The sequence below is a fragment of the Paroedura picta genome, chromosome 2, assembly GCF_049243985.1.
Source record: "Paroedura picta isolate Pp20150507F chromosome 2, Ppicta_v3.0, whole genome shotgun sequence".
Lineage (NCBI taxonomy): Eukaryota > Metazoa > Chordata > Lepidosauria > Squamata > Gekkonidae > Paroedura > Paroedura picta.
The window spans coordinates 59,587,855-59,614,731 of record NC_135370.1 but is presented as its reverse complement, the minus strand read 5'-3'; the positions used below and the strand labels follow the sequence as shown (position 1 = coordinate 59,614,731).

At 40.9% G+C, this 26,877-nt stretch overlaps 1 protein-coding gene across 3 annotated transcripts in view; it reads right to left on the bottom strand.

Annotated features, from left to right (window-relative positions):
• The window catches only part of DPP10 (dipeptidyl peptidase like 10), a 950,123-nt gene that overhangs the window by 723,215 nt on the left and 200,031 nt on the right, over positions 1-26,877 (bottom strand). For all 3 annotated transcript variants that reach the window (XM_077320279.1, XM_077320280.1, XM_077320278.1), the window contains one exon: positions 123-493. In XM_077320279.1, the coding sequence (XP_077176394.1) occupies positions 123-182 (60 nt within the window). In that variant the 5' untranslated portion in view covers positions 183-493. The remainder of the gene's footprint in view (positions 1-122; positions 494-26,877) is intronic.

Sequence of the window (26,877 nt, the reverse complement as noted above, 5' to 3'; positions counted from 1 at the left end):
TACTCCAAAACCATCTAATGGGACTCTGGGAAGCCCAGCAAAGACATCACAGTTTCTTCCAGAATTAAAACATACCGCATAACCTTTCCTGTCCACCCTCAACAATAATGAATTGTCCATACCTTGATTGACTTGGAAGGCTGACACTTGACATGATGGGACACAGTCGCCGTCTGGTTCATGTTCCAGCACTCTGGACAGCGCACAATTCCACAAGGAGTTAGGCTAGAGCACCCGGTTAGAAATCCGTCCTTTCTGCTTGGACTTCTGCTACTGCTTCTCTTGCAGGAATATTTAAGACTCTAGAAACTGAGAGGCTCTCAGATTTGTGTGAGTCTATATAAGCCTTAAAGTAGAGCATTCATTTGATTCATTGTTTTTAACCGTGCAGAGAGAGAGCTCAACGGCTGCTTCCATTCACTAGCACTACACCTCTCCAGCACTGAGAATGTGACAGCTCTTCAGCGCAGCCAGCGATCTCGATTCTCCGTCCCTTTGAAAAGAACAGAATACCAATAAACCCTGTCAGTATGTGCTGCAGCTTGGTTGCTTAAAGAGCCACTCTCTTTTCTTTGGAATTAAACTAGAAATGGGTATTAGTACACACACACACTGGAAATTCTGTGAGGTGCTGTCCTAAGAGTGTCAGATTAACATCTGGGAAACTCAGATTAAAATCCCCATTCTGCCAGAGAAGCTTGTTGGGTGACCAGTCATGCACTTTTAGCCTAACCTCCCTCACAGGGTTGTTGTGTGGATAAAATGGAGGAAAGGAGCATTATGTAAGCCACAATGGACCATGACTGAGGAGAGAAGTGGAATATAACTGAAGTTAATGAATAAATACATTCTGCATGAACATTCTCCCCATCAAATTATGAGAGATTAAGTACTTTTCACATTCATTTAATTGTCCTTAGGTGGTCATTGAAAAACTGCAATCATAAAAAATGCAGAGTTCCTGAAATTCTTCACAAACAGCCTCCTCTTAATTCACCTATGACGGAAACTACTTTTTGTCTTCATTTGTGGACAGTCAGTTACCAGTGAGGTGTAATGTCCACTTTTTATCTTTGGTTATCCCCAGTTAATTTAGCTTAAAGCTATATGTGCTTAATATAGCTTAAGGCTATATGTGCATGATACAGGATCAGATCCTTGCAATGTCTACTGCTTCTCTGCAGGCAACCACAATGAGTTGCCTAACATTCCTGTGGACATCTCCCACAGTTTTTGCTGTGCACTGAAATGCTTAAGGGTGAAGTCTAACAGCTGAACACTGGTGGTGAAAAGTCTCATCAAGTCACAGCTACTTCAGTATACCAATCCTTGATTTAAAAACATAAGAAGAGTCCTGCTGGATCAGACCAGTGGTCCATCTAGTCCAGCATCCTGTCTCACACACAATGGTCATCTGGTTCCTCTGATGGATCAATGACACAGCATAAAGACTGAGACCTTCTCCAGAGGCTGCCTCCTTTCTCTGGGTTTCAGAGGTTTAGTGCCTTGGAAAGTGGAAGTTCCTCTTAGGCACCATAGCTAGTAGTTACTCTCTGCCATGAATCCATCTTCTTTTAAAGCTGATTCTTGTGGCCATCACTACATCCTCTGGCTGTGAATCACTCTATGCTTAGAGTGATTCAGGATGTTTTGTGCATCCTGAATCTACTGCCTATCAGCTTAATTTGATGCTCTTGAGTTCTAGTGTTTTGGAGAAGAAAGAATTCTCTTCCCCTCCCAATCAATGCATAATTTTATAAACTTCTTTGGTGGTCTCCTATCCATATACTAACCAGGGCCAACTTTGATTAGCTTCTAAGATCTGGCGATATCAGGCTAGCCCGGGCCATCCAAGTCAGAGCACACTGAACACAACATATGCTAAGGTCTGAGCACTGGCTTACCATACGGATGCACAAAGAGAGAGTGACAGCATGGTTTGTTAGAGGCAATATTGGTGCTGTGCCACCCTTCAATAAAGTGAATCAAATCAGTTTCCTATATTCATTAAGCATGTTCACTTCCATATCCATGCTGGGCATCAACTCCTGTTTGATGCATGAAGGCTTACATTGTTTGATTGGTTCACTTTCATTAAATTATTATTTGTTTTATTATTATTATTATTATTATTATTAAATTACATGTCCCACTCATGATACGATAATATTTACTCACAATTAGAATAACAACATTTCATTTTTCCCTTCCCCCACTTCTCTATATGAGGCTTTCAGAGCTGGTGATCTTGATTGATATATTTGATTTCAGTGAATAGTCCAATAAAGTATTTTAGGAATCAGCAAGGAGTCTGGAAATCTCAACTACCATCCCATTGGCACAGCAGCATCTCCTTCAGTGGAAAAGATCTGCCTTCTGCAAAGGACAGGAGATGTTGGCGGATTCCTTCCTCCTGCTGCAGACTTCCAATTCGTTCCCTACTCTGACACACAAGAACATAGTTGGGAGGGAGGACAGAGTGCTGCAGTGATAATGGAGGAGGCAGGGCAGTTATCTTCCTTTAGTGCAATTCTAGTCACTCTGCCAGTATTTCTTGGCGCCATAAAAATAAGGGTGGTTTCAGAGCAAATGAACAGTTGGAAAGACTGCCATAATTCTGTTGTTCCTTAAGATTGTCTTGAATCTGCATTTTCTTTCTGCTTGGAAAAGAACTGTTCTCAAACACCTGAACACGGCTACAAATCAATCTATGCCAGATGTTAGTTTAGACCTGTGCATAGAACACATGCCAGAGAATCAAACATTTGGCAGTATTGATTCAGTACTGGCACAATCCATAGAAAAATCCTTGACAGTTTCTTTTATCTCCACAGCATTACAAAGCCTTGATTTAAATAAATCATTCTTATATGGGCACCAACTTCTAACCTTAAGTTATGCTGAAATTATAGCAAATACAAGATACGTCACTATGCTAAGCACATTGTCTGTTTCACTTTACATTGTGAAATGAAGGATATTCCAAGACAGGTAGATTTGCTGGAAGAGTAGAGATGTATTGTGGCTTTTATGATAACCTGAAATAGTTTTGCAGGGCAGCTTCAAAATACATTTTGGTTAACTCCTTCTGGTCCCTGTAAATTTGTGACATACGTTTTGGATCAGAAGAAATACAATAGTGAAAAATAGGCCTAAGAAGGCATCTCTACCAATGGTTTGGATTCTACAGCAGATATTTACAGATGGAAGAGAGGAAATTTCCTCTGCAGAATTCTGACTCTACACCATACTGCTCCTCTATATCTCCTTTTCCCCCATAGCAAAATTTAAAGGGATATTTTGAGAAACAGTGGAAGGAGGAATAGGGAGGGGGGAGGGAGTGGGAATGATATTGAATGGCCTGAATGTTCTGAAATATAGGAAAAACCTGTGTATAAAATTCTAAATGATGAAACAAACAGAGCGCATCATGTATCAGTATGGTAGGAGAACAAGTTTTAGCTCCTTCGCACCAGTTTTTCAAGCAGCTAAACAAAAGAGGGATTTTTTGAATCTTCACCTTGGGCACTTTGTCACTGCATGAACAGGCAGTTCAATATCACTTTCTCCCTATTACTCTCTCCTTCCCTCCTTCTTTTTTCCTGACCCGCCTTCCAGAATTTGAAGCTGGCTGACAGAATCCTCAGTGGACTTGCAACATCTTTCCTCCCCTCCAATACCTATAATTCACTTTTCTTTGCCTCTCTTTGATCACCTTGATTCTTGATTTACACATGGATACACACTGGAATATAACTAGAGTCCAAGACAGGTCAGTATGTGTAAATTTCCATTTAGGACTCCTAGCCCCAGGGAAGTCAAACGGCCTCAAGCAGGGTCAGGGGTTTTGATTTAATTCCATCAAGACTCAGACCCCTCACCCATTTACCCTAATTAAGCAATCCTTAACACTATTCACCAAACCTGGTCGGTTTCTCTATCTGGTATTCACATCAAGCACCATTTACACCTACAGTTTCTCTCAAGTAAACTCATCAAGCTTCTCCTAGATTATTGTCCATCTCCAGAAAACCCATCAAGTATTTTTTTTTTTCAGAGCTAATATGTCAGATAGCCTCAGGGACCATCTCTTTACTGGGAATTTGCCTTGCCTTACTGCTTGTCTGGTTGCCAGGCAAATTCCCACTTTGACTTGATGTCAATGCGGATCTGGGGCCATCCCAGGCGCGGCCCAACTCAGGCCCTCCATTGCCTCATGGCAAGGGAACATGGAGGCCTATGTCAGGACAGACATATGTGGCAGGGGAAGAGTCAGGATGTCCTGATCCAGCTCCTCCCCCAACTATGACATCCCAGAAGGGACAAAAAATGCCCCATATGGTGCTTTTTAAAACATTCTTTTTTAAAAATTGAAATGTCCCGGACCCACATCACTCCATAGCATGGCAGAATCTCTCCACCTTGGCTCCCATGTGAAAGTACAAATCCAGGACGGACAAGGTGCACCAAGCCTAGGGCTCCTCCATGTAAGAAGAAGTGGGGCAACTTGCCCTGGCTCAACTAGCAGGCTGCAGCCAGGAACAACAGTGTCCATGTGGTAAATGTCAAGGAGAATTTTGCCCTATAAAATATGCCATTCTGCTCCATAGTAGGGTTTGTGTATTCTTGGATCCTCCATACACCCCCACTTGCATGAAGGCTTTCTTCCTGTGAAATGCTGGGTTTAACCTCAGTCTTCAAGACTGGTAACTGAAAGCCTTTCCCAAACTGCTATCTCCCCATTCCTCCTTGATTTTCTCTTAGCTAGCCTTGTGTGTGATTTCAGTGTGTTTGTATGTGTATTACTGGTTACTGTATGTGTGTTACTGGCACCAGCTGCCAGGAATTTGGGTGTGATCTTTGATGCCTTCCTTTCTATGAAGGCTCAAACCATGAAGGTAGCGTAGACGGCATTCTTCCATCTGCTCCAGGCGTGGCTACTAGCACCCTACCTGTCCTTGGATCACTTGGCCACAGTGATCCATGCAATCCATGCAATCTAGGTTAGACTACTGTAAGTCACTCTGCGCTGGCCTACCCTTGTCCCTGACCCAGAAATTGCAGCTAATACAGAATACAGCTGCAAGGATCCTCACTAGAACATCTTGGAGGGCTCACATCCAGCTTGTGCTGAGATAACTGCACTGGTTGCCAGTTTGTTTCTGGATCAAATTCAAGGTTTTGGTTTGGACCTTTAAGGCTATACACAGCTTGGGTCCTACCAATCTGAGGGACCACTTGTCTGCCTATGCTCTCTCAGGGCTCTTCACTCTGCAGGTATGAGCCTACTGGTTGTTCCGGGCCCTCAAGACATCCATAGCATGGCAGAATCTCTCCACTTCAGCTCCCATGTGGGAGTAAAAATCCAGGCTCCCAAGACCAGGGCCAAGACCTTTTTGGACCTGGCCTCAACTTGGTGGAACATGCTCTGGAAGTGCTAAGGGCCCTGATGGAACTAACAGGGTTCCGCAGGGCCTGCAAGACACAGCTCTTCTGCCAGGCATTTAATTGAGTCCGGGGAGGGATGCCCAACATTACAATCTGGGGGTTCTGTTCTATGCTAAATTCTAGGTGCTAGATCTGACACCAGGATAATCACAAAGGTTGCAATACCATCAAGAGCTACAGTAGTGGCTTGAGGCCGAAGCAGCGATGATAGGGGTGTGTGTCTTTTTTTCTTATTTCTGTCACCATCTTGATATTCGTTTTCTGATACTAGTTTTAATTGTGGGGATGGGGAATATTTTAATGTTGTATTGTATTTATGGGGGTTTTATTGTTTTATCTGTGAGCTGCCCGAAGCCGACACTAGTCGGGATGGGTGGGATACAGATTCAAAAATAAACAAACAAACAAACCTAGCCTAGTTTATTTTAAGAGTTCTCTTGAAGGAACAATGCGTATAACCATTGGTGGAGAACAACTCCCTCTTGCTTTGCCTCCTTAAAAGCTAGTTTCTCCCAAACAATCAGAAGACTGCCTCTTTGGATAACAAACCCAGCATTTTGGAGGGGATATGAAGTAAGTGGTAATGCTGGCCACATTTGCAATTGGTGAATTTTCCCTTAATGCTGTTGTCTTTTAGAAGCTGCCCATTAGCAATAAACTATACATATAGGTGATACTGTAGTACTCCTTAGCGACATATACACTTGTTGTTGTTGTTATGTGCGAAGTCGTGTTCGACCCATCGCGACCCCATGGACAATGATCCTCCAGGCCTCCCTGTCCTCCACCATTCCCCGGAGTCCATTTAAGTTTGCACCTACTGCTTCGGTGACTCCATCCATCCACCTCATTCTCTGTCGTCCCCTTCTTCTTTTGCCCTTGATCGCTCCCAGCATTAGGCTCTTCTCCAGGGAGTCCTTCCTTCTCATGAGGTGGCCAAAGTATTTGAGTTTCATCTTCAGTATCTGGCCTTCTAAAGAACAGTCAGGGCTGATCTCCTCTAGGACTGACCGGTTTGTTCGCCTTGCAGTCCAAGGGACTCGCAAGAGTCTTCTCCAGCACCAGAGTTCAAAAGCCTCAATTCTTTGACGCTCGGCCTTCCTTATGGTCCAACTTTCGCAGCCATACATTGCAACTGGGAAGACCATAGCCTTGACTAAACGCACTTTTGTTGGCAAGGTGATGTCTCTGCTTTTTAGGATGCTGTCTAGATTTGCCATAGCGTTCCTCCCCAGGAGCAAGCGTCTTTTAATTTCTTTGCTGCAGTCCCCATCTGCAGTGATCTTGGAGCCCAGGAAAATAAAATCTGTCACTATCTCCATTTGTTTCATAATTTAATCTGAGAAATGCAGTCTAAATGTTTGTCTCAGTTTAACTTTATACTGAATACCCACATTAAAAAAAATTCAGCATATTATTACAGGAATTCAAAACACACCAAACATACAGAGTTGCTGGAAGCATAGGTTCCAGAAAGAAAAGATCCTGAGTTCAGAAGGAATTGTAGAACATAGTCATTAGAAAACAGCAGAGGCCTGCTAGATCGAGCTGGTGGTCCATCTCATACAGCATCCTGCTTCATGCAGTGGCCAACAAGTTGCTCTGGTGGGCCAACAAACAGGAAAATAGATAGCCTGGGCACAATCTGAGAAGCAGATATACAGAGATGCTGGAAGGTAGGGCAATCCTAACGGAATTAAAGGTAAACCTAGGTGAAAACCTAAGGAATCCATTCCAGGAAATTAAAAGCAAAAGAATGAGCACTTTTTAAGTTACTACACTGCAAACCTCCAGTGCTTGAGAATTCAGAAAGGATATTATTCTTTTTCTTGCCTGCGTCCCTTGAGAGATAAAGGCTAAATCCTTTCTTCCTGAACTAGAACAACATCATTTTTATATTTAACAAACTGTGGCATTCAGTATCTGAAACTAATGAAATTTGCTGCTAAGAGTTTTAGTAGGTCTAAGTATGCACTGAGTTTTATGAGAGCTAATAAGAACTTTATAGGAATCTTTATGTCTTGTTTCATGCTTTTGCAAAAAGAAAAAGAAAAAAGACTCTCTGCATATTTCTCCAAAACACTACCTAAATTAGATGCCTTGAAGCAGTCAAATAAAACCCTTCTTCATATATAAAAGGAGGGTGCAGGGTGGGGGTAGCAATCAGGACTGTAGAGCACGATCAATAACTTGTTGGCTGTATTTTTGGATGGGCTTCTACAAAATGATAATTTATCTATCTGTCGGAAGCATAAAGTTCCCTGATTAACCTCCCAGTCTTGTTTGATCTAACCTAATTACAGTTTAAGCCTAACAAGGGTGATCAAGAATGATAATGACTCTTTAAGTGTATCATATATCATTATAAAATATCAGCGAAACAATTCCTATCAATACCATGAGATTCCAAGATGGGTAAGTTTGTTTGTAGCAGTAGAAAACAGCAGGAAGAGTCCAATAGCACCTTATAGACTTAACTAAATTTGTGGCCGGGAATGAGCTTTCATGAGTCACTTTTCACTCAACAAAGTGCTGACTGAGATCCTTTGCAGGGGTGTTCTGGTTATCACTCTTTGAGGCATATCATTCACTTGCATTCTTTCCTTCTACTTCTTATGCACTGCAGCGGCCACACTGGGCCTCTGTCAATTTGTTGTGGCAGAGCACCATGCTCCTTCATTTCCCCATGGGGGACGTATTTCAGCAGTGGAGCTGGTCTACCACCTTCTGTGTCCCTACAGGGGACACGTTTTGGTGATGGAGCAGTTCTGCTGCAGAAATGCATGCCTGGGGAATGTAGCTGTTGTGTAAAGGTTCCACCTCGCGGGGGGGGGGCTGTTTTGCAGAAAAGTGGGATCACATGAGAAAGTGACCCTATCTTTCTGCAAACTTGGGGGGGGTCCATTTAACCCCCACAGCGCTGCAATACAACATGGAGCCTAGTGGGGCTTTTTCAGACCCCTCCTGGCCGCCGTAGCATGGGGAGGTAGCTTCCTTTGTTCATAGGCCTGGTCCGGCCTGGCCGTTAACAGCTGAAGCAAAAAATGGGAACACTGGAAAATCTAGGTTCCCTTGCTGTGGCCCATCAGAGGTCCTAAAATGGGCCAGGGCGGAGGGGGCCAGTCCAGGCCCAACATAGTCCATAAGTGGAAATTAGCCCCGCTGTCATGCAGGCAGCAGCTCGGCTTTAACTGCCTGTGAATAATCGGTCTATTGTGTGGCTTTTCATCCTTTGTAGTATATATAATCCTCTTTTAAGAGGCTGCTTAACTAAATTCAGTTCTCATTGCTGTAACTTGCTTTTTGCCTACTAATGTGTAAATGGCTGCTTGCATGGTCTAGGAGGAGGAGGAGGAGGAAAGTTTCAAGCACCCCAGCCTTTGGAGTGGAGTCCAAAAATATACTGAAAAGAAATACAAAAAGTCACAGACAGATCTAGATTGTATATTGTAATATATTTTTTTAATCGTAATGGTGGTCTTGTGTTCCCTCTTAACAATCTTAATAAACATCAAACCTTGAACTTGTTTCCTTGATGGAAAATGATTATGAAACCCACCATGAGTTTAGGGGACAGTATCGCCAGAGCCGACGCTGCTCAAAGCCCTGCTGTAAAAGCACATCAACTGCAACTGCAGGACACTAATGCCATGACTGCAGCCATCTAATTAGAGAGACTATTCCCTGAAGCACTTGATCGTTATTCAGATCTTTCAGTACCCTGCTGTTAATACTCTAATTCCCAGGATTGTTCCCTTGCGACACATCTTTGCCTTTCTTCCTACCAAAGCCTTATGCATTTCCTTGCCAATGCTGCCAAAGTCAAAATATTCATATTATAATATGTCTAATGGATGCAGTAGCAAAAGAGATGAACAAACTAATAAGCTAAATTTTGATAGCTAAAGAGCACCAAAGGGATCATTCCTACTGCTATTTGCTTTCCTTTGACAAGATGTTCCTAGGCAGTATTTTTCTCCTTTTATTGCTTCTCCTACACTTTGTGAGCAGAACCAAAGACTCACCAAACGCTGGTAACTACGGACATCAATATAACTACTTCTAATTAGTACTAAGGGGGGGGGGGGATAAGTTAGTGTGAACAAGTTCAGCATGGCTTTTTGTAAGACAGAAAATCCTCCAGTTGAAAAAGGCAGGCCAAACCTCAGAATCGGCGCTGTCATCTTGACTGGTGTTACAAGGGTTCAATTAAGTTCAAGCCACGTCTCATTCTGTAAGACCATTTTGGAATATTTTGTTTTATGTTGAAATGTGGAAAAACTGAACAACTTATGTCGGAATGTGGAGCTCTCAGCTTTTAGCTCTATACTTTTTTGTCCACTCATTGTTCCTGCAGCTCTTCACCCCCAAAATATCAAGTGCATTTTTTTACTATTTGTTTAAATATAATAGCAACATAAGGTCTTTCAACATAATGCAGATCAAATATTTTGGTTGCCCACCCAGACAGTTTCCTCTATATTATTATTTTCATCATTTTCATTATTACTATATACCCCATATTACACTTACACTCTCCGTCAGCTATTAACTATGAGTGGTAAAATGTTAAAATCCATTAACGCAAGAAATTCCATTTAGATATCTCTCATTTTAAAAGCAGATTGAAAATCAAGATTATTATTACAATTCCAGTTCTTTATAAATGTATGTTAAATTTTTATTCTCATTCTGCTTTTACTACTTTTACTACAAAATTATGTACTATTTTAAATATTAAATTGCTTCTCATTCTAAATTTATCTTCTGTTTTCATAGTAACCTTCCCATTTCTCCTCAAACTTTGTGCAAACTATTTTCCAAATACAGTATTTGCTGGCGTATAAGACTACTTTTTTTCCTTGAAAAATATGCCTCCAAGTGGGGGAGTCGTCTTATACGCCGGGTGCACTTCAGTTGGGATAGACATAGCTGCCCATAGTGGCCCATAGTACTGTAATGTAATGTAACAAACTCTATATTTTGAGTGGAAATGTTGGGGGGTCGTCTTATACGCCCAGTCGTCTTATACGCCGGCAAATACGGTATGTTAATTTTTGCAATTATTTCATACTCACCTACTTTATTATTATTCTAAACTTGTATTCTTGGCTTCCATAGAGAATCTCAATATACTCTGCATGTCCATATATTTCAATATTTTCGTTTTTATGCAAGTTCACCACATATGAAAAAGTTCTATCTATTTCTTTGCATTTCCAACATTTTCCTTTGTAATTTTAATCTATTTTCTCAATGTTTTTGGGATAATGTACCATCTACATTCTCCTTGTATGTACATTATCTGTTTGTAATTCTTAAGCCAGTAATTTAGCTTGTTCTTTTGTTTTGATTACTTTCCTGCCTTTTGGTAAATATACTTATATTACAAATGATGTTGACCAGTGTTATCTTGCTTCCTTTTCTTGTACAATCTGTCTCAAAAAATCAAAATCTTTCCTTATTCTTAAAACACTAATATCATGTGCACTAATAGGTTGGAGCCAATGAACCACAAATAGAACAACTGGGCTCTCTCTCCCTTTTCTACAGAATGGGTATCAGCATGGAGGGTGTGTGTGTGTGTGGGGGGGGGTTATGCCTTGACTGCCTCTTATGTAGAACAATATCTTATAAAAGAGGAAGGGACTCAGTAACCACTTTCTTTCTGTAGCTTCAGCATACCATACTGTTCCTGAGGTTCTTGTAACCCAATGCAGGGTGGAAGAGTAGAATGTTCCTGGGAGATTATAGGAGAAAGGGTGGGAAATCTCTTCCACGAACTGGCTCCATTTTCAAATCATCATATACAATGAATTCATCAAGTAAAACAGGCCCAAGTAGCTTGAAAAAGATAAATGTACCTTGTTAAAATGAAGGAAATTCTCCCACCACCAATGCCACAGATATTTTCTGCAGCTCACAAATCAGTTGCACATGGAGCAAAGTTAGTACCGAAACCAATGGGTGTAGAAAACCTTTTTTCTATGCTGGAGTATAAATAGGAACCTTGCAACCAAATTCATGTATAGCCATAAACACTTGGATGTTGTTTCTATTTACAAAGCATCGTGGTAGTTCCACATTTTTCTATGCCAAGTGGCCCAAAGAAACTGATTAGAATACATGTTTCAGGTTGAAAGAACGAAACTATACAGAGACAAGTTTGATGCACTGATTTTTTTCTTGTCTCATACAAACACCAAGGGAGAGCTTTTAAGAGCCAGTGCACACACAAAAAAATCTTAATTTGTCTTTTTCATTATCTCCAAGTTAGGGTATAAGTATTCTTTAAAAAAAGATAATTATAATGCAACATTAGATATGAAACCAAGATTTAATGCATGCTACATAAAACTTTCTTAATGATCTATAACTTGACCAACTATTGAGGGGAAAGAAATGATGCAACAGTCTGATCTAAGAACTAGAATTCAAGGACAAAGAAAAATGCTTTAAATCTTTTTCCACTTTAAAGATAAACCACCACCCCTCATCTTACAGTTAAATGCTTGATGCTTTAGTGCTAAAAAATATCCAGAGAACCCTCCACCATTTCCCAGATTTATTTCATTGTACATTTTTATATTAGTAATTACTCATTACTCACATTTTCAGAAACACAATGAAATAACAATGAAATACATGCCTGATGTTTCTTTAATAGCCTCAAGGCTTCACAATCAATTTCCCTATATTTGGATCTTTCTGTAAGTCTCAGTGTATAAAGAACATTGCTGGCCTGTGTGATTTATGCCACAGGACACTATCCATTGCTAACAAAGAGTGGCCCAGACTTCCCTGGGTCTACCACTGATAAGGCAGGGGAGCCAGCAAGGGAAAATGTAGCAGGGAGCAAGCTAGGCATACGCACCAAGGACAGAGTGCGTCTGGACACTCGGGGAGGGGGCGGAGCACGCGCCAGCTTTATAAGTAGCTGCATGCTCTGCTCAACCTCTTTTGCTGGGCAATGCTGCAGGAGAAAAAGGACTAAAGTTTATGTCTGCTAGGAATTTTTATTTAGCACTGAAGGTAATAATCTTCATCATTCTGATCTTTAAACAGGAAAAACTATAGTAGTGCCGAAAGAGCTGCTTCTATATTCTTTTCTACTTCTTCAAATAACTGAACCTTGTAAGAGACAAAAAAATCAAACATGTTGTTTACAAGTACAATCCTTGACTTCATGGTATAAGATTTATTTTCTATCTAAACAAATGAGCAATGGGCATGCAAGATCGAGTTCTTCCACCAAGCTTACGGTTGAGGCCACAGAAAGCCGCCAATGAGATCTGGCAGGGCCTCATTTATATGCCCCCCTTTCTCTCCTACCCCTTCCAAATGTGGCTAGATTAAATTTGAATCCATTTGGTTGTGATTTGAATGAGGTTTTAAATTATTTTAATGTTTACTTACTAATTTGTTTTATTATTACAGAACCTTGTTTATGTATATTTTAAGGTTGTAAACCTCATTGAGATGACTGGTTCGAGAGGGGCAGGATATAAATTAAGTAATAAATAAATAAGAGGTATAGGATAGAAGGAAAAATTTTGTCCTTCTGGGGAGGCCAGCATTAAATTCCAGTAGTTCTGACGATAGGGTCTTGAGTCTCTTTTGAGTTGTTCATTTGAAGTCTGCGCTAATTTGGGAGGGGAACTCCATTTAATTCATGAGACATTATAGAAGTAACCACATTCATCTTTAGGACTCATTATGACTTAGGGCAAGCTGTTTTTTTTGTTTGTTTGACCTTCCCAAAGTTCATATATTAGCCAGCAGAGTACCATGTCTGTGAACTGATAACTACTATGGTTGATTTAATGGGTAGCCATGTTGGTCTGAAGCAGCAGTCCAGTGGCAATCTGAGTTCATGACACTTTATGACCAACAAAGTTTTATTCAAGGTGTGAGCTTTCATGTGCACATACCTTTCTTCAGATATATTGAAACGGAAGTTATCAATCCATGCCTATCAGTAGGGGATGTGCAATGTATCTTAAGATGTGTACATGAACATGAAAACATATTGTATCCATGGCTCCTCTATATGTTTGTCAAACGGCCCTGTGAGAGGAGTGTGTCCCAGGCATCTGCAAGGGAATATGGGCTGGCCCCTACACCCACTTCCCTCACAGTGTGCCTATTAAGGGGAGAGGGCAGGAAGGCAATTTTAAACCACTGAGAGACACCTGAGGTCTGCTGGGTCCCTGTGGGCCATTCCCATGTCTAACGACGCTCTCAGCCCCACTTCCCTGACAGGATGATTGTTATGGGGAGAGGAAGGGAAGGTGATTTTAGACTGCTTAGAGGCAAATTAGACCTGCTGGGTAACTGTGGATAATTCCCAGTTCTCACAGAGCTCTCAGCCCCACTTCTCTCATAGGGTGTCTGTTATGAGGAGAGGAAGAAAAGGCGATTTTAACCTGCTTAGAGACAACTGAGGCCTGCTGGGTGACTGTGGGCCATCCCAGTTCTTACAGACCTCTCAGCCCCACTTCTCTCATAGGGTGTCTGTTATGGGGAGAGGAAGGGAAGGTGATTTTAAACTGCTTAGAGACAACTGAGGCCTGCTGGGTGACTGTAGGACATACCCAGTTTTCTCAGACCACTCACAGCCACACATCCCTCACAGGTTGTCTATTGTAGGGAGATGAATTGAAAAAGTGTTTGTAAACCGCTTTGTGTCTCCTTTTGGAGTCTATGATTCTATGATTCTATGATTCTATGATTCTATACAGATGGGAGGCAGGCTGGGTATCTGAAGCTGTCTGGCAGCAAACCCCCTCCCTATGCTTTCTTATTTTAATTTTTGTGTTGTTTCCCTAGAATCTAAAATGACTAACCTTATAAGATAACAGTCACTGGAAGAAGACAATAATACTAGGAAAAGTTGAAGGCAGCAGGAAAAAAAGGAAGACACAACATGAAATGGATGGACTCAATCACAGTAACCCTCAGTTTGCAAGACCCAAACAAGCCATTTAACAAGAGGATGTTTAGGAGTTCATTTATTCATAGAGTCAACATAAGTCAGAAGCCACGGACTTAACATGTTCCTTGTTATATTTGCAGAAATCTACTGGTTAACAGGAACCTAGAACGTCAGATCCATGAATCAAGGCAAGCTGGACATGGTTAAACAAGAAATGACAAGACTGAACATCGACATTTTAGGAATCAGTGAACTAAAATGGACAGGAATGGGTGAATTTAATTCAGATGACCATCAGGTATACTACTGTGGACAAGAATCTTGCAGAAGAAATTGAGTAGTCTTCATAATCAATAAGAGAGTAGGAAAAGCAGGCTTGGGATACAATCCCCAAAATGACAGAATGATCTCAGTTCAAATCCAAGGCAAATCATTCAACATCACAGTGATCCAGGTCTACGCCCCAACCACTGCTGTTGAAGAGGATGAAGTTGATCAGTTCTATGAAGCCCTACAACACCTTCTAGAAGCAACGCCAAAAAATGATGTGCTTATCATCATGGGGGATTGGAATGTTAAAGTAGGAAGCCAAAAGAGAACCGAGATAACAGGCAAGTTTGGCCTTGGAGTACAAAATGAAGCAGGGCACAGGCTGGTAGAATTTTGTCAAGAGAATACAATGGTCATAGCAAACACTCTTTTCCAACAACCCAAGAGACGACTATACACATGGACATCACCAGATGGTCAACACAGAAATCATATTGACTATGTGCTCTGCAGCCAAAGATGGAGTTCTATACAGTCAATAAAAACAAGACCAGGAGCTGATTGTGGTTCAGATCATCAGCTTCTTGTTGCAAAATTTAGGCTTATATTGAAGAAAGTAGGGAAAAGCACTAGACCACTCAGGTATGAACTAAATCATATCCCCAACGAATCATATCCCCAGTAGAGGTGACAAATAGATTTAAGGAATTAGATCTGATAGACAGAGTGCCTGAAGAACTATGGACGGAGGTTCGCAACATTGTACAAGAGGTAGCAACTAAAACCATCCCAAAGAAAAAGAAATGCAAAAAAACAAAACAGCTGTCTAAGGAAGCTTTACAAATAGCAAAGGAGAGAAGGGAAGTGAAAGGCAAGGGAGAAAGAGAAAGATACACCCAATTGAATGCAGAATTCCAGAGAAAAGCTAGAAGAGATAAGAATGCCTTCTTAAATGAACAGTGCAAACAAATAGAAGAAAACAATAGAATGGGGAGGACCAGAGATCTTTTCAAGAAAATTGGAGATATGAAGAGAATGTTTCATGCAAAGGTGGGTATGATAAGGGACCAAAATGGTAGAGACCTCACAGAAGCAGAAGAGATTAAACAAAGGTGGCAAAATTATACAGAAGATCTATACAAGAGCGATTACCACAATGGGGTAGTTACTGACCAGGAGCCAGACATCCTGTAATGTGAAGTCAAATGGGTCTTAGGAAGTCTGAGCAACAATAAAGCTAGTGGTGGTGACAGCATTCCAGTTGAACTATTCAAAATCTTAAAGGACGATGCAGTAAAAGTGCTACACTCAATATGCCAGCAAATTTGGAAAACTCAACAATGGCCACAGGATTGGAAAAGGTCAGTTTACATTCCAATCCCAAAGAAGGGCAATGCCAAAGAATGTTCAAACTACCGCACCATTGCACTCATTTCTTATGCTAGCAAAGTTATGCTCAAGATCCTACAAGCTAGGATCCAGCAATATGCGGACCGAGAACTTCCAGAAGTACAGGTAGGATTTCGAAGAGGCAGAGGAACTAGAGATCAAATTGCCAACATACGCTGGATCATGGAGAAATCTTGGGAGTTCCAGAAGAACATCTACTTCTGCTTCATTGACTATGCTAAAGCCTTTGATTGTGTGGAGCACAACAAATTGTGGCAAGTTCTTAAAGAGATGGCAATACCAGAGCATCTTATTTGTCTCTTAAGAAATTTATATGCAGGTCAAGAAGCAACAGTGAGAACTGAACATGGAATCTGATTGGTTCAAAATTGAGAAAGGAGTTCGGCAAGGCTGTATACTGTCGCCTTGCCTATTTAACTTGTATGCGGAGCACATCATGAGAAAGGCGAGATTAGAGGAGTCACAAATTGGGATCAAGATTGCAGGGAGAAATATCAACAACCTTAAATATGCAGATGATACCACTCTAATAGCAGAAAGTGAAGAGGAACTAAATAGTTGATGCGGGTAAAGGAGGAGAGTGCAAAAGTTGGCTTGAAACTCAACATCAAGAAAACAAAGATCATGGCATCCGGTCCTCTCAATTCCTGGCAAATAGATGGGGAAGAAATGGAGATAGTGACAGATTTTATTTTCCTGGGCTCCAAGATCACTGCAGATGGGGACTGCAGCAAAGAAATTAAAAGACGCTTGCTCCTGGGGAGGAAAGCTATAGCAAATCTAGACAGCATCCTAAAAAGCAGAGACATCACCCTGCCAACAAAAGTGCATTTAGTCAAGGCTATGGTCTTCCCAGTTGCAATGTATGGCTGAGAAAGTTGGACAATTAGGAAAGCTGAGCATCAAAGAATTGAGGCTTTTGAACTCTGGTGCTGGAGAAGACTCTTGCGGGTCCCTTGGACTGCAAGGCAAACAAACCGGTCAGTCCTAGAGGAGATCAGCCCTGACTGCTCTTTAGAAGGCCAGATCCTGAAGATGAAACTCAAATACTTTGGCCACCTCATGAGAAGGAAGGATTCCCTGGAGAAGAGCCTAATGCTGGGAGCGATCGAGGGCAAAAGAAGAAGGGGACGACAGAGAATGAGGTGGTTGGATGGAGTCACTGAAGCAGTAGGTGCAAACTTAAATGGACTCTGGGGAATGGTAGAGGACAGGAAGGCCTGGAGGATCGTTGTCCATGGGGTCGCGATGGGTCGGGCACGACTTTGCACCTAACAACAACAACAACAACAACTGGTTAACAAGATCAGGAAGGCATTTTACTCTTTGTTCTGACTTGCCACTGGAGTTTTTACCATCATTATAGAAAAAGTATGTGTTTCATTGTATGGTTGAATGACCACAACAGTCAGAACTGGCTGCGTGACCCTCCAGAAGTGTTTTCTTAAAGGACTCTTGGGGGGTGAGGTGTATGGCATGTGGATCATGCTCCCAAGAGCTAGTAGAAGGCAGGAACAGCATCTTCTTCTACTTCTGACCCCAATACTTATGCTGTTTCCTTTCGTACCAAGTGCTACCACCAAGTGGAGACAGCTGTCAAGCTATACATTACACACATTGTTCCCTGCCTATACAGTACCATGTTCCAAGAAACCTGTAATCAATAAAACTGTGGCCTGGTTTTCTGCCAATCTAGGGTGTCTGTGTCAGTCTTCTCTCCTTCCACTTTGGACTCATCCCCCTCCAGACACTATTATCCCTTATCTATATATACTAAGAAACTGCAGTATTCCAGCCAACCTAGTGAGGGTCTGTCCAGGCTTATTTATAGTAACCCATCGCTAATAATAATGTAGAGTAGGCAAAAAAAGGCAATGTTCCTTGGCCATAAATGGAAACCAGTTAATCCCACAGTATTCAAGTTAAGGTGGGTGACAACTACAGCACAGCTTTATTTCAGAAAAACGTGGGTCTTTAGGTTGATTTTCCATCAACAAAGAAACCATACCAAGTGGTAAATGCTGTGAGAAGTTGAAAGTATATTTTGGTGCTCAGACAATAAAAACTGAACAAAACCTACTTGTCTAAGCAGGATTTGAAAGAAACCAGCAAAGCAGCATTGGATTGTCAATATCCTTAAAGAAAGAGCTATTGCAGAGAACATCTAATGAGTCACCAAGCTCTGATGGTAGTGATGGTAGAAAATCCTTCTACCTTCCCATCTAAAAAGCTCTATTTCAAGACAATCATTTTTATTGGGCACAAAGTACTTCTTAGTTTAATATAGCAATGCACTTAAAAGAAAACGAAAATGTCTGCCATAGCACATGTTTCAGTATTGCTGTATGTTAAATCACAGGACAGCTTAATTAAATTAGATTGAGAAACTCCAAAATCACTAGAAGAATGCAGTAAAGACTATATAAGAAACATTACAGCAAATTTGAACTTTAAAGAGTAACAGCAATCTTTGGTGCCAGAGTTTAGATGAGACAGGTGACAAGACGTAATAGAATGGGGTTACATCCCAAGGAACCAACCCTCCATTGGCGCTATGGATAGTATATTGCAGTGTGCTGTCATTTACAATTTGGAGAACATCAGGGTACAGAGATATTCATAGAATCATAGAATCATCGAGTTGGAAGGGGCCATACAGGCCATCTAGTCCAACCCCCTGCTCTATGCAGGATCAGCCCAAAGCATCCTAAAGTATCCAAGGAAAGTGTGTAATCAACCTTTGCTTGAAGACTGCCAGTGAGGGGGAGCTCACCACCTCCTTAGGCAGCCTATTCCACTGCTGAACTACTCTGACTGTGAAATTTTTTTTCCTGATATCTAGCCTATATCGTTGTACTTGAAGCTTAAACCCATTACTGCGTGTCCTCTCCTCTGCAGCCAACGGAAACAGCATCCTGCCCTCCTCTAAATGACAACCTTTCAAATACTTAAAGAGGGCTATCATGTCCCCTCTCAACCCCCTTTTCTCCAGGCTGAACCTTCCCAAGTCCCTCAACTTATCTTCATAGGGCTTGGTCCCTTGGCCCCAGATCATCCTCGTTGCACTCCTCTGTACCCTTTCAATTTTATCTACGTCCTTCTTGAAGTGAGGCCTCCAGAACTGCACACAGTACTCCAGGTGTGGTCTGACCAGTGCCGTATACAATGGGACTATGACATTTTGTGATTTTGATGTGATGTTCCTGTTGATACAGCCCAAAATGGTATTTGCCTTTTTTACCGCTGCATCACACTGCCTGCTCATGTTTAATTTACAATCCACAAGTACCCCAAGGTCTCGTTCACACACATTGTTACCTAGAAGCGTATCCCCCATCCAGTAGGCATGCTTTCATTTTTCCGACCCAGATGCAGAACTTTACACTTCTTTATTAAATTGCATCTTGTTCTCATTTGCCCATTTTTCCAATGTGTTCAGATCTCATTGAACTCTGTCTCTATCTTCTGGAGTATTTGCCAGTCCTCCCAATTTGGTGTCATCTGCAAACTTGATGAGTAGTCCCTCCACCCCCTCATCTATTATTACAGGGTTTTAATTCAACTGGGTATTTGATTCCCATATAAAGTGGGAATATGTCCTTCTGGCATCTTTAAATAAAGGGTCCCACCCCTGTTTAAGAAGTTTCTCAGAAAGTTAAGAGGTTCATATGCCTCTGTGAGCTCAATTGAGTGATTTTGTAATCCATGGCTCTTTCCACAAAAATCAACAGCACTCAAGGGCTGCTAATTAAGTGAAAAACCATGAGATCATCAGCATTAAACAGCCTAAATTTGAAATTGATAATAGTAATCCATATCAAAGTTGAAATATTTGGAAGGCTCATTTCAAGGTGTATTACTGAAGATGGTATACACAATGGTAGGAAAGGGATTTGCCAAGTTTGTCAAGTAGTTTCACTTGCCCTGAAAACCAAATAAAGCATATGTGGCGACACAAGCATCTTATAGGCTCTCAGAAATGCTGGTATATATTGAGCATCTGGGGGGGGGGGGGGTGTTCATAGTGCTAACAAAGTTAGTTCAGTTTTCTGTTTGGTAAACTAAATGTATTTGACCCAAGATAGGTTGGACTGAAACATGACCTCTTTGAACCGGGATTTGATTGGATAAAGATCCCATGTTGTTCAATTTGACATATACGAAGTTATCAGAATAGAGATTCATGATTAGTTTCAGCAATCTTGTTCCATAAATCAGCTTGGGACACAGAACTGAAAGCAGCTTTTAAATCAATAAATACTGAATACAAATATTCAGGAGGTTCTAATGAATATTTACTTATCAGCAAGGCCAGCATATAATAATGGTCTGTCCTATTCTAAAGCCTGCTTGTTCATCACCTATGACTTTCTCTTCATCCATCCAATAGAGCAGCTGTTGCTTGTTTTTGTTTTGTTTGTTTGTTTTTGCAGAAAGGTCATACATAGCTTGCTGGTAACTGTCAAAAGACAAATTGGTCAATAAGTATTTGGGGATCCATCTTATCACCTTTATATGTGTGTATAATTAGCATTATTTGCCATGAAGCTGGTATAATTCCTTCATGATTTATCAGTGTAAACAGAGGTTCCAGCAATTTAGACTGTCATACAAGAGCTATTTTCAAAAGACCAGAAGGGATGGCATTAAATTGTTACCCGAATTGGATCCCTCAAAGGGAATTGTGGGAAATCATGAATATAACATGATAACACAAGATCTTTTCTACCAATTTTTACGGGTAATGGTCTTTAGCTGGGAGGGGGTGATTTCCATAATGTATACATTTAGTTCAGTCAGTTGAGCAAGTAGGAAATGAAAGATTGCTTCTAGTCCAGCTCAGACCAAATGGAAATCTGGCCTAGCTTTTCTAGGTAAAAGAAAGAAATCTAATGAAGCCAAAATAAGATAAGATACCTGGCTTGGCTTCCTAGGTTTGTTAAGGACCCTACTGACTCCATAGTCAGTCTCTGCCAGGCTGGTTTCTACATGTACCAACCTGCTCAGAGTTCAGTCATGGGCTTCTGAGCATGAAGGTGTCTCTGTGTGAGGCACCCTTCCATTATGGACTGCCTTTATAGTAACAAAATCCAGGGTTTTTCCCCCTAGTTTGTGGTGCTTTGATTAGTTCAAGTAGGTTACAGGTTCCCAATGTAGGGTCTGCTAAAGGTCAATTGCAAATCCTAAACTGGGTTCAGCATCATGTTTCTTATAAAAAATTCTAGTTTCCCCAGATAGCTGCTGGAATAGGTGCTATGGCTGAAACCCTGGGTTTCAGTTAATCCACTCAAATAACTGGAATTTTCTGGAGACATTGCTGCTTGGGAAAAATTATTTGTTTAGTAGTTTAGCACAAAACTTCTTTTTACTAGGCAATCTTACATCCATCAGACCATACTTCAATAGAATCCAAAATTCTGTTTCTTGCCATGTAGTTGATCAACCAACCTTGTGTCTAATGAGGAATTAATGAAAGAAAATAATACAGTGGTTTGGCTATTTCTGTTATCAACTTAGATTTGCATAAATCCAGGCATTCAGAGAAATATCCAAGGTGTGATAGAAATCACTATATTGGGTGAACCTTTCCAGAGTCATTCATGGCATTCCTATCGGAGAGCCACTGTAATATAGTGGTTAAGTATAGTGGACCTGGGAAACCAAATTTTGTTACTCATTCTTTCACCTGAAACCTGCTATGTGACCTTGGGCCAGGCAGTCTTCTAAGAACTCTCTCTGCCCCATCTACCTCACAAAGTACCTGTTGGGGGAAGAGAATGAGATTGTAAACTGCTTTGAGATTTCTGAAGGTAGAGAAAAGTGGGATATAAAAATCTTCCATCAGGTTCTGGTTGTGAAGGGAAACTGAACTATACACAAAACATAGATCAGCAGGAAATCACCTTTTTTGTTTTTGTGTATTTGTATTTTGTTTATCTTGGTTTGCCTTGATGAGATATATATGATTAATGTGAATTATTCAATGAAAAAAACAAACATAGATAAGGATTTCTCCTTGTGGCAGTATGTTAGAACAACTAGAGATTGTGGCAAGGAATTCAAAATATCACTGCTAACCACTACAAATTAGGATCATGATGGAAAAGAAATGACCCAATAAAACTTCATTAATTTTAATTCATAGTTATCTGACAACTTAGAAAAAAGTTGTCTATATAATTACATGTGAATATATATACTGGATAATTTTCTTAGGATAAACATACAGTGATGTTCACTATGGCTTCTTTTAAAAGGGAATTATTTCAGACTTTTATATGTAGTTCTGCCATTCTTGGTAATAACAGTTTTTAGTGTCACATGTTTATCTGAGATATAAATCCTTTGCAGAATTAAATGTCCAGTTCAAAGCATCAGCTGAAGGATAGTTAATGTGAATAAAATGCACTTTCTGAAGTCCAGTCCCAGCACTAGCAATCAAGTTAAACTCCCAAACCCAAAAGTGACAAGCGGAAAAGAGCCTAAAAACTACTTTGCATGTATATTGTTGAAGAGTACTTAATATCAAACACATAGGTCTCCAACAACAACAGACACGGACTACTCACTCCAGTTTGGTCCAACAACCTTTTTCAAATTAGTTTTCACATTTAGAGTTTTGCTTTATTTCATAAATGCTGCTACAACTTATTTAAAATTTATTAATTTTCTTTAATATTGTAATATAGCATGGCCAAACCACAAGAGACTGTGGACACAAACTCGAAACTGTTTTATGTGAAGAGGAAGCAGGCATGAATTCTACGGATAAATTAGCTGAGAAAATTATTTGGTGATTCTGAGGATGACAATGGAAGATTGGGGAGAGCAACAAATGTGGGGAAATCTGGTGTCTTGTCATTCCCAGGCCTGTCCAGGCTTGATAACCAGGGTGATCATTTCTTCTCTGCCATCTGGACCATCTGTTTTTGAGTCTCACCCATGCTACAAGTAGAGATTATATACTGAACCCTATTTCGTTTTTTTATTTCACTTTCTTTTGCTACCAAGGCACAGTTGACTTATGATGACCCCATAGGGTTCTGGTATTCTTTGGTGGTCTCCCATCCAAGACTTATGGAAAGTAAATCGAATAGGACATAAGGAGATCCTGGAACACCTGTCCATTAGATCAGTGGTCCCCAACCCCCGGTCCAGGGACCGGGACCAGTCCGTGGATCAGTCGGTACCGGGCCACGGCTCCTCCTCCCTGGCTGTTGCCTCGGGGGCTGCCCTGCCATTCTGCTGCCAGCGGCCGTCATGGCTGGGGCTCCCCCTCTGCGTGGCACTGCGCAGCTGCTGCTGGCAGCACCCCCCATAGGGTGGTGGGAAGTCAGGGGCACCGGTGGGAAAGTAAGTGGAGCAGGGGCTCAGGTGGCAGCGACGTCCCTTGGCAAAAGACTCCCCCCCCCAGGCCTCAGTAAAATTGTCAAGCATTGACCGGTCCCTGGTGATAAAAAGGTTGGGGACCACTGCATTAGATCACAACTACAGTGAGCATTGTTGGAAACCAAACCTCTCAGACTATCTTTGGTTCATTCTACACACGTTGTATAATGCACTTTCAATGTGCTTTTGCAGCTGAAATGCATTAAAACTATATCCAATGTGTCTAGAATAAGCCTTTTCAGACGACTCATTGTGTCCTATTAACCAAATGTTACTTTACAGCATGCCTGATTAAATCAGAGCCAGTGTTGTAAAGTTTAGAGTGGCAGATTCTATTCCCCACTCCTCCACATGCAGCCAGCTGCATGACCTCAGGTTACTTACTCACAGTTCCCTTACAACTGTTCTCATAGAGAAGTTCTCTTAGAGCTCTCTCAACCCCACCTACCTCACAGGGTGTATGTTATGAGGAGAGGAAGGGAGCGGTGAGTGTAGACTACTTTGGGACTTCTTCAGATAAAGAAAGCCAGAGTATATGCTTTTAACCATATATTGTTTTTAGTTCTGCCTGCCTTTACAGCTGTCTTATGATATTCATTAATGCTCCTGATCCAATTGAAATCAGAAACTAAGATGTGCCAGGACTTACCCTATCATCACTTAGACCGTTTATGCACTGGAGGTTTCATGCCAGGCTGCAGGCTGGAGCTTTAGTCGTGGCAGGTTGTCCCACCTCTTCCTGCACCCACATGGGGGAGCATTTGGCCTGGTTTATCTCATCCGCCCCCGATCTGTGCTCCTGCATGGGAGATGGGGCAGTGAAGTTTTCAGTGCATAAACGGTCTTATATGGTCCCTGGGATTTAAGGAAGCTGGTAGGGTGAGCCTCTTGCAATACTTGGGCATATGAGGAAGTGAGGCCTGTCCATCAGGACCATGGGGACTCGCTAGGTAGCCATATTTTTTTTCAGAAAGGATTTGGGCTTACCTGATTCTTGAAACTCCTGCCTAGCTCTGCAGGCCATGGAGGGGTGGAGGTTCTTTGCACTCTGAGCTGAATCAGCGTAAGCCCATCACATGCCATACAATTATTTTATTTTATGCCTCTTTCCGTAGACAAAAAAATTTACTAGCTTTGCAAATTTCATTATTTGTTTTTCATTTTTAAACATTTCCAGTCAGCCCAGTAAATGAAACAACAGCAATCTAAGCCCTTTTGATCAACACAAGACAATTTAATTCCTGCCTCCTAGCCTATACTGTGGATCCAGCAAGACTAACTTGATGGCATCATTGTGGTCTAAATCTGTAAATTAGAGCATGGGGACAGAGATGGATTATGGATAACACTAAGCAGCAGCAATATATAAGTGAATTAGCCATAGAGATTCGGTCCCATCTTCTTTTGTGTAAACCAGGCAGCAGGAATATATTTTAAGGCTGCTTCCCATAGTTGAACTGATGTGACAGAAACTGATGTGACAGAAACATCAGTTCAATGAGGACCTAACTTAAATAGCCACATTCAGTTCATGTGACCATTGTTTGGGATTTGCATCAAGAGACAACCAAACCACTTTTCACCTCTGGGGCTGCTTAATGGTTTTTGCTGAATGGGTAAATATTTCCGCTTCTGCAGCCCTTGGTGAATAGCTTCCAGTTAATTGTAGACTGCTTCCCCAAAATAAGACTGTTTGTACCCTGTTAACTTTGTTTCTAGCTTTACACAATTAATTAGGGAAGCGTTCAGAGACTTCCATTTTACACCACTTAGTTAATAAGGAATGAATGCTTAATGGCTGCTCCTTTCAGACTATTTAATTTAATGAGAGAATTTGCAAGAAAAGGAAGCAAAGAAGATCAATTTAGGATGAAGCGACCTGCAATAGAAAAACAACATTGTCAAGGGAAATAGCATATGCCTTCATTTATTATTCAAATGTACCAGAGCTCCCATATTGTATAACCACAAGACATCCAATTCATAAGGCCAAAGAGTTTCCATCTACCAAAAAAAAAAGAATATGAAGAAACCTACATAAATTCATTCTGAGCAACTTGTAGATAGCTCCATAAAAAATATGATGCCATAGCCGGCCCTGGCTGACCAAAGGAGAATCACCCTCTTTGAGGATGAGGATAGATGAACAAAAAGTACCACCACACACAAAAAACAGTTTCCTGAAATATCTGGCTATATGAAGATAATCTGCAAGCCACCAGAGATCCAGAGAAATAAAACAGCAGAAGAATGTTTATGTTGAACTCACCTGTTACAATCTGCATTTGCTTCCTCAGCTAATGTTTTTAAACACCCATACAATCCAAATAAAAACAAGCTACACCCTCTCCTCCGTAGATTCTTGACCAAGTCCAGGCCAAACTATGAAACGAAAATGACTAACTGAGGCTATTATAATTTGGTCACATTATGAGAAGACCAGGGTTACTGGAAAAGACAATAACGATACAGAAAAAGGAAGGCAGCAGTAAGAAAGGAAGACCCAACACGATGGATTGACTAAATGAAGGAAGCCACAGTTAAAATGACTGTCAGGTATTTCACCACTTCGTTTGGCTTCCCCCTGATTTGAAGCAGACCTTTATTGATGAAATATCTGCCAACCATTTAGACTGGACAGTGGCTTGGAATTCTGGAACTGGATGCAAAGTATATATACAAACAAACAAGCAGAGATTTTAATAAATGGAAAACTAACAGAAGCAACTTAGCTTGAAAAGGGAACACACCAGGGTTGTTCACTGTCACTTTTAAGAGTGTTAGAGAGTTTAGCTACAAGGATTGGGCAAGACACAAGAAGGAATAATAATGGATTACATAGAATTTAAAATTAAAAGTTAAGCAGATGATGTGATTTTAGCAGTTTAAGATCCACAAAAATCATTACACTATGTAATGGAATGTATTGAAGAATTTGGATCCCTTTCAGAGTATAAAATGAACAGGAATAAGACAAAAATGATAATGAAATTCTTAATGCAAGAAGAGATTATAAAGAGTACAGAATACACAGTAGCCATTGATCCTATTAAATATCTGGGGATAAATGTGACTGGACAAGATTGTAATCTTTAAAAAAATTATCAGAAGACTCAGAAACTGATATAAGCAGACTTTTCTAGACGGAAAAATAGAATTTCAGGCGTCTCAGCATGCCATCCCTGCTCTGCTGCCTGCCTCCACTATGAATAACCACCTCTGTTTTAAAAAAAGGATGGACTATGGACCGACCTAAGTAATTGAAAAAGAAAAATGGAATTTAAGTTTGTAAAACAAGTACAGTCCATTCTCTCTGTAATTTTGAAATTGCTGCAATGGTTAAAATTGTGTTGTACTGCAATCAGTCTATATATTTTATTTAATGGTGGATTTCACGGGGACAAGTTTGGGAGAGGTTGATAGGT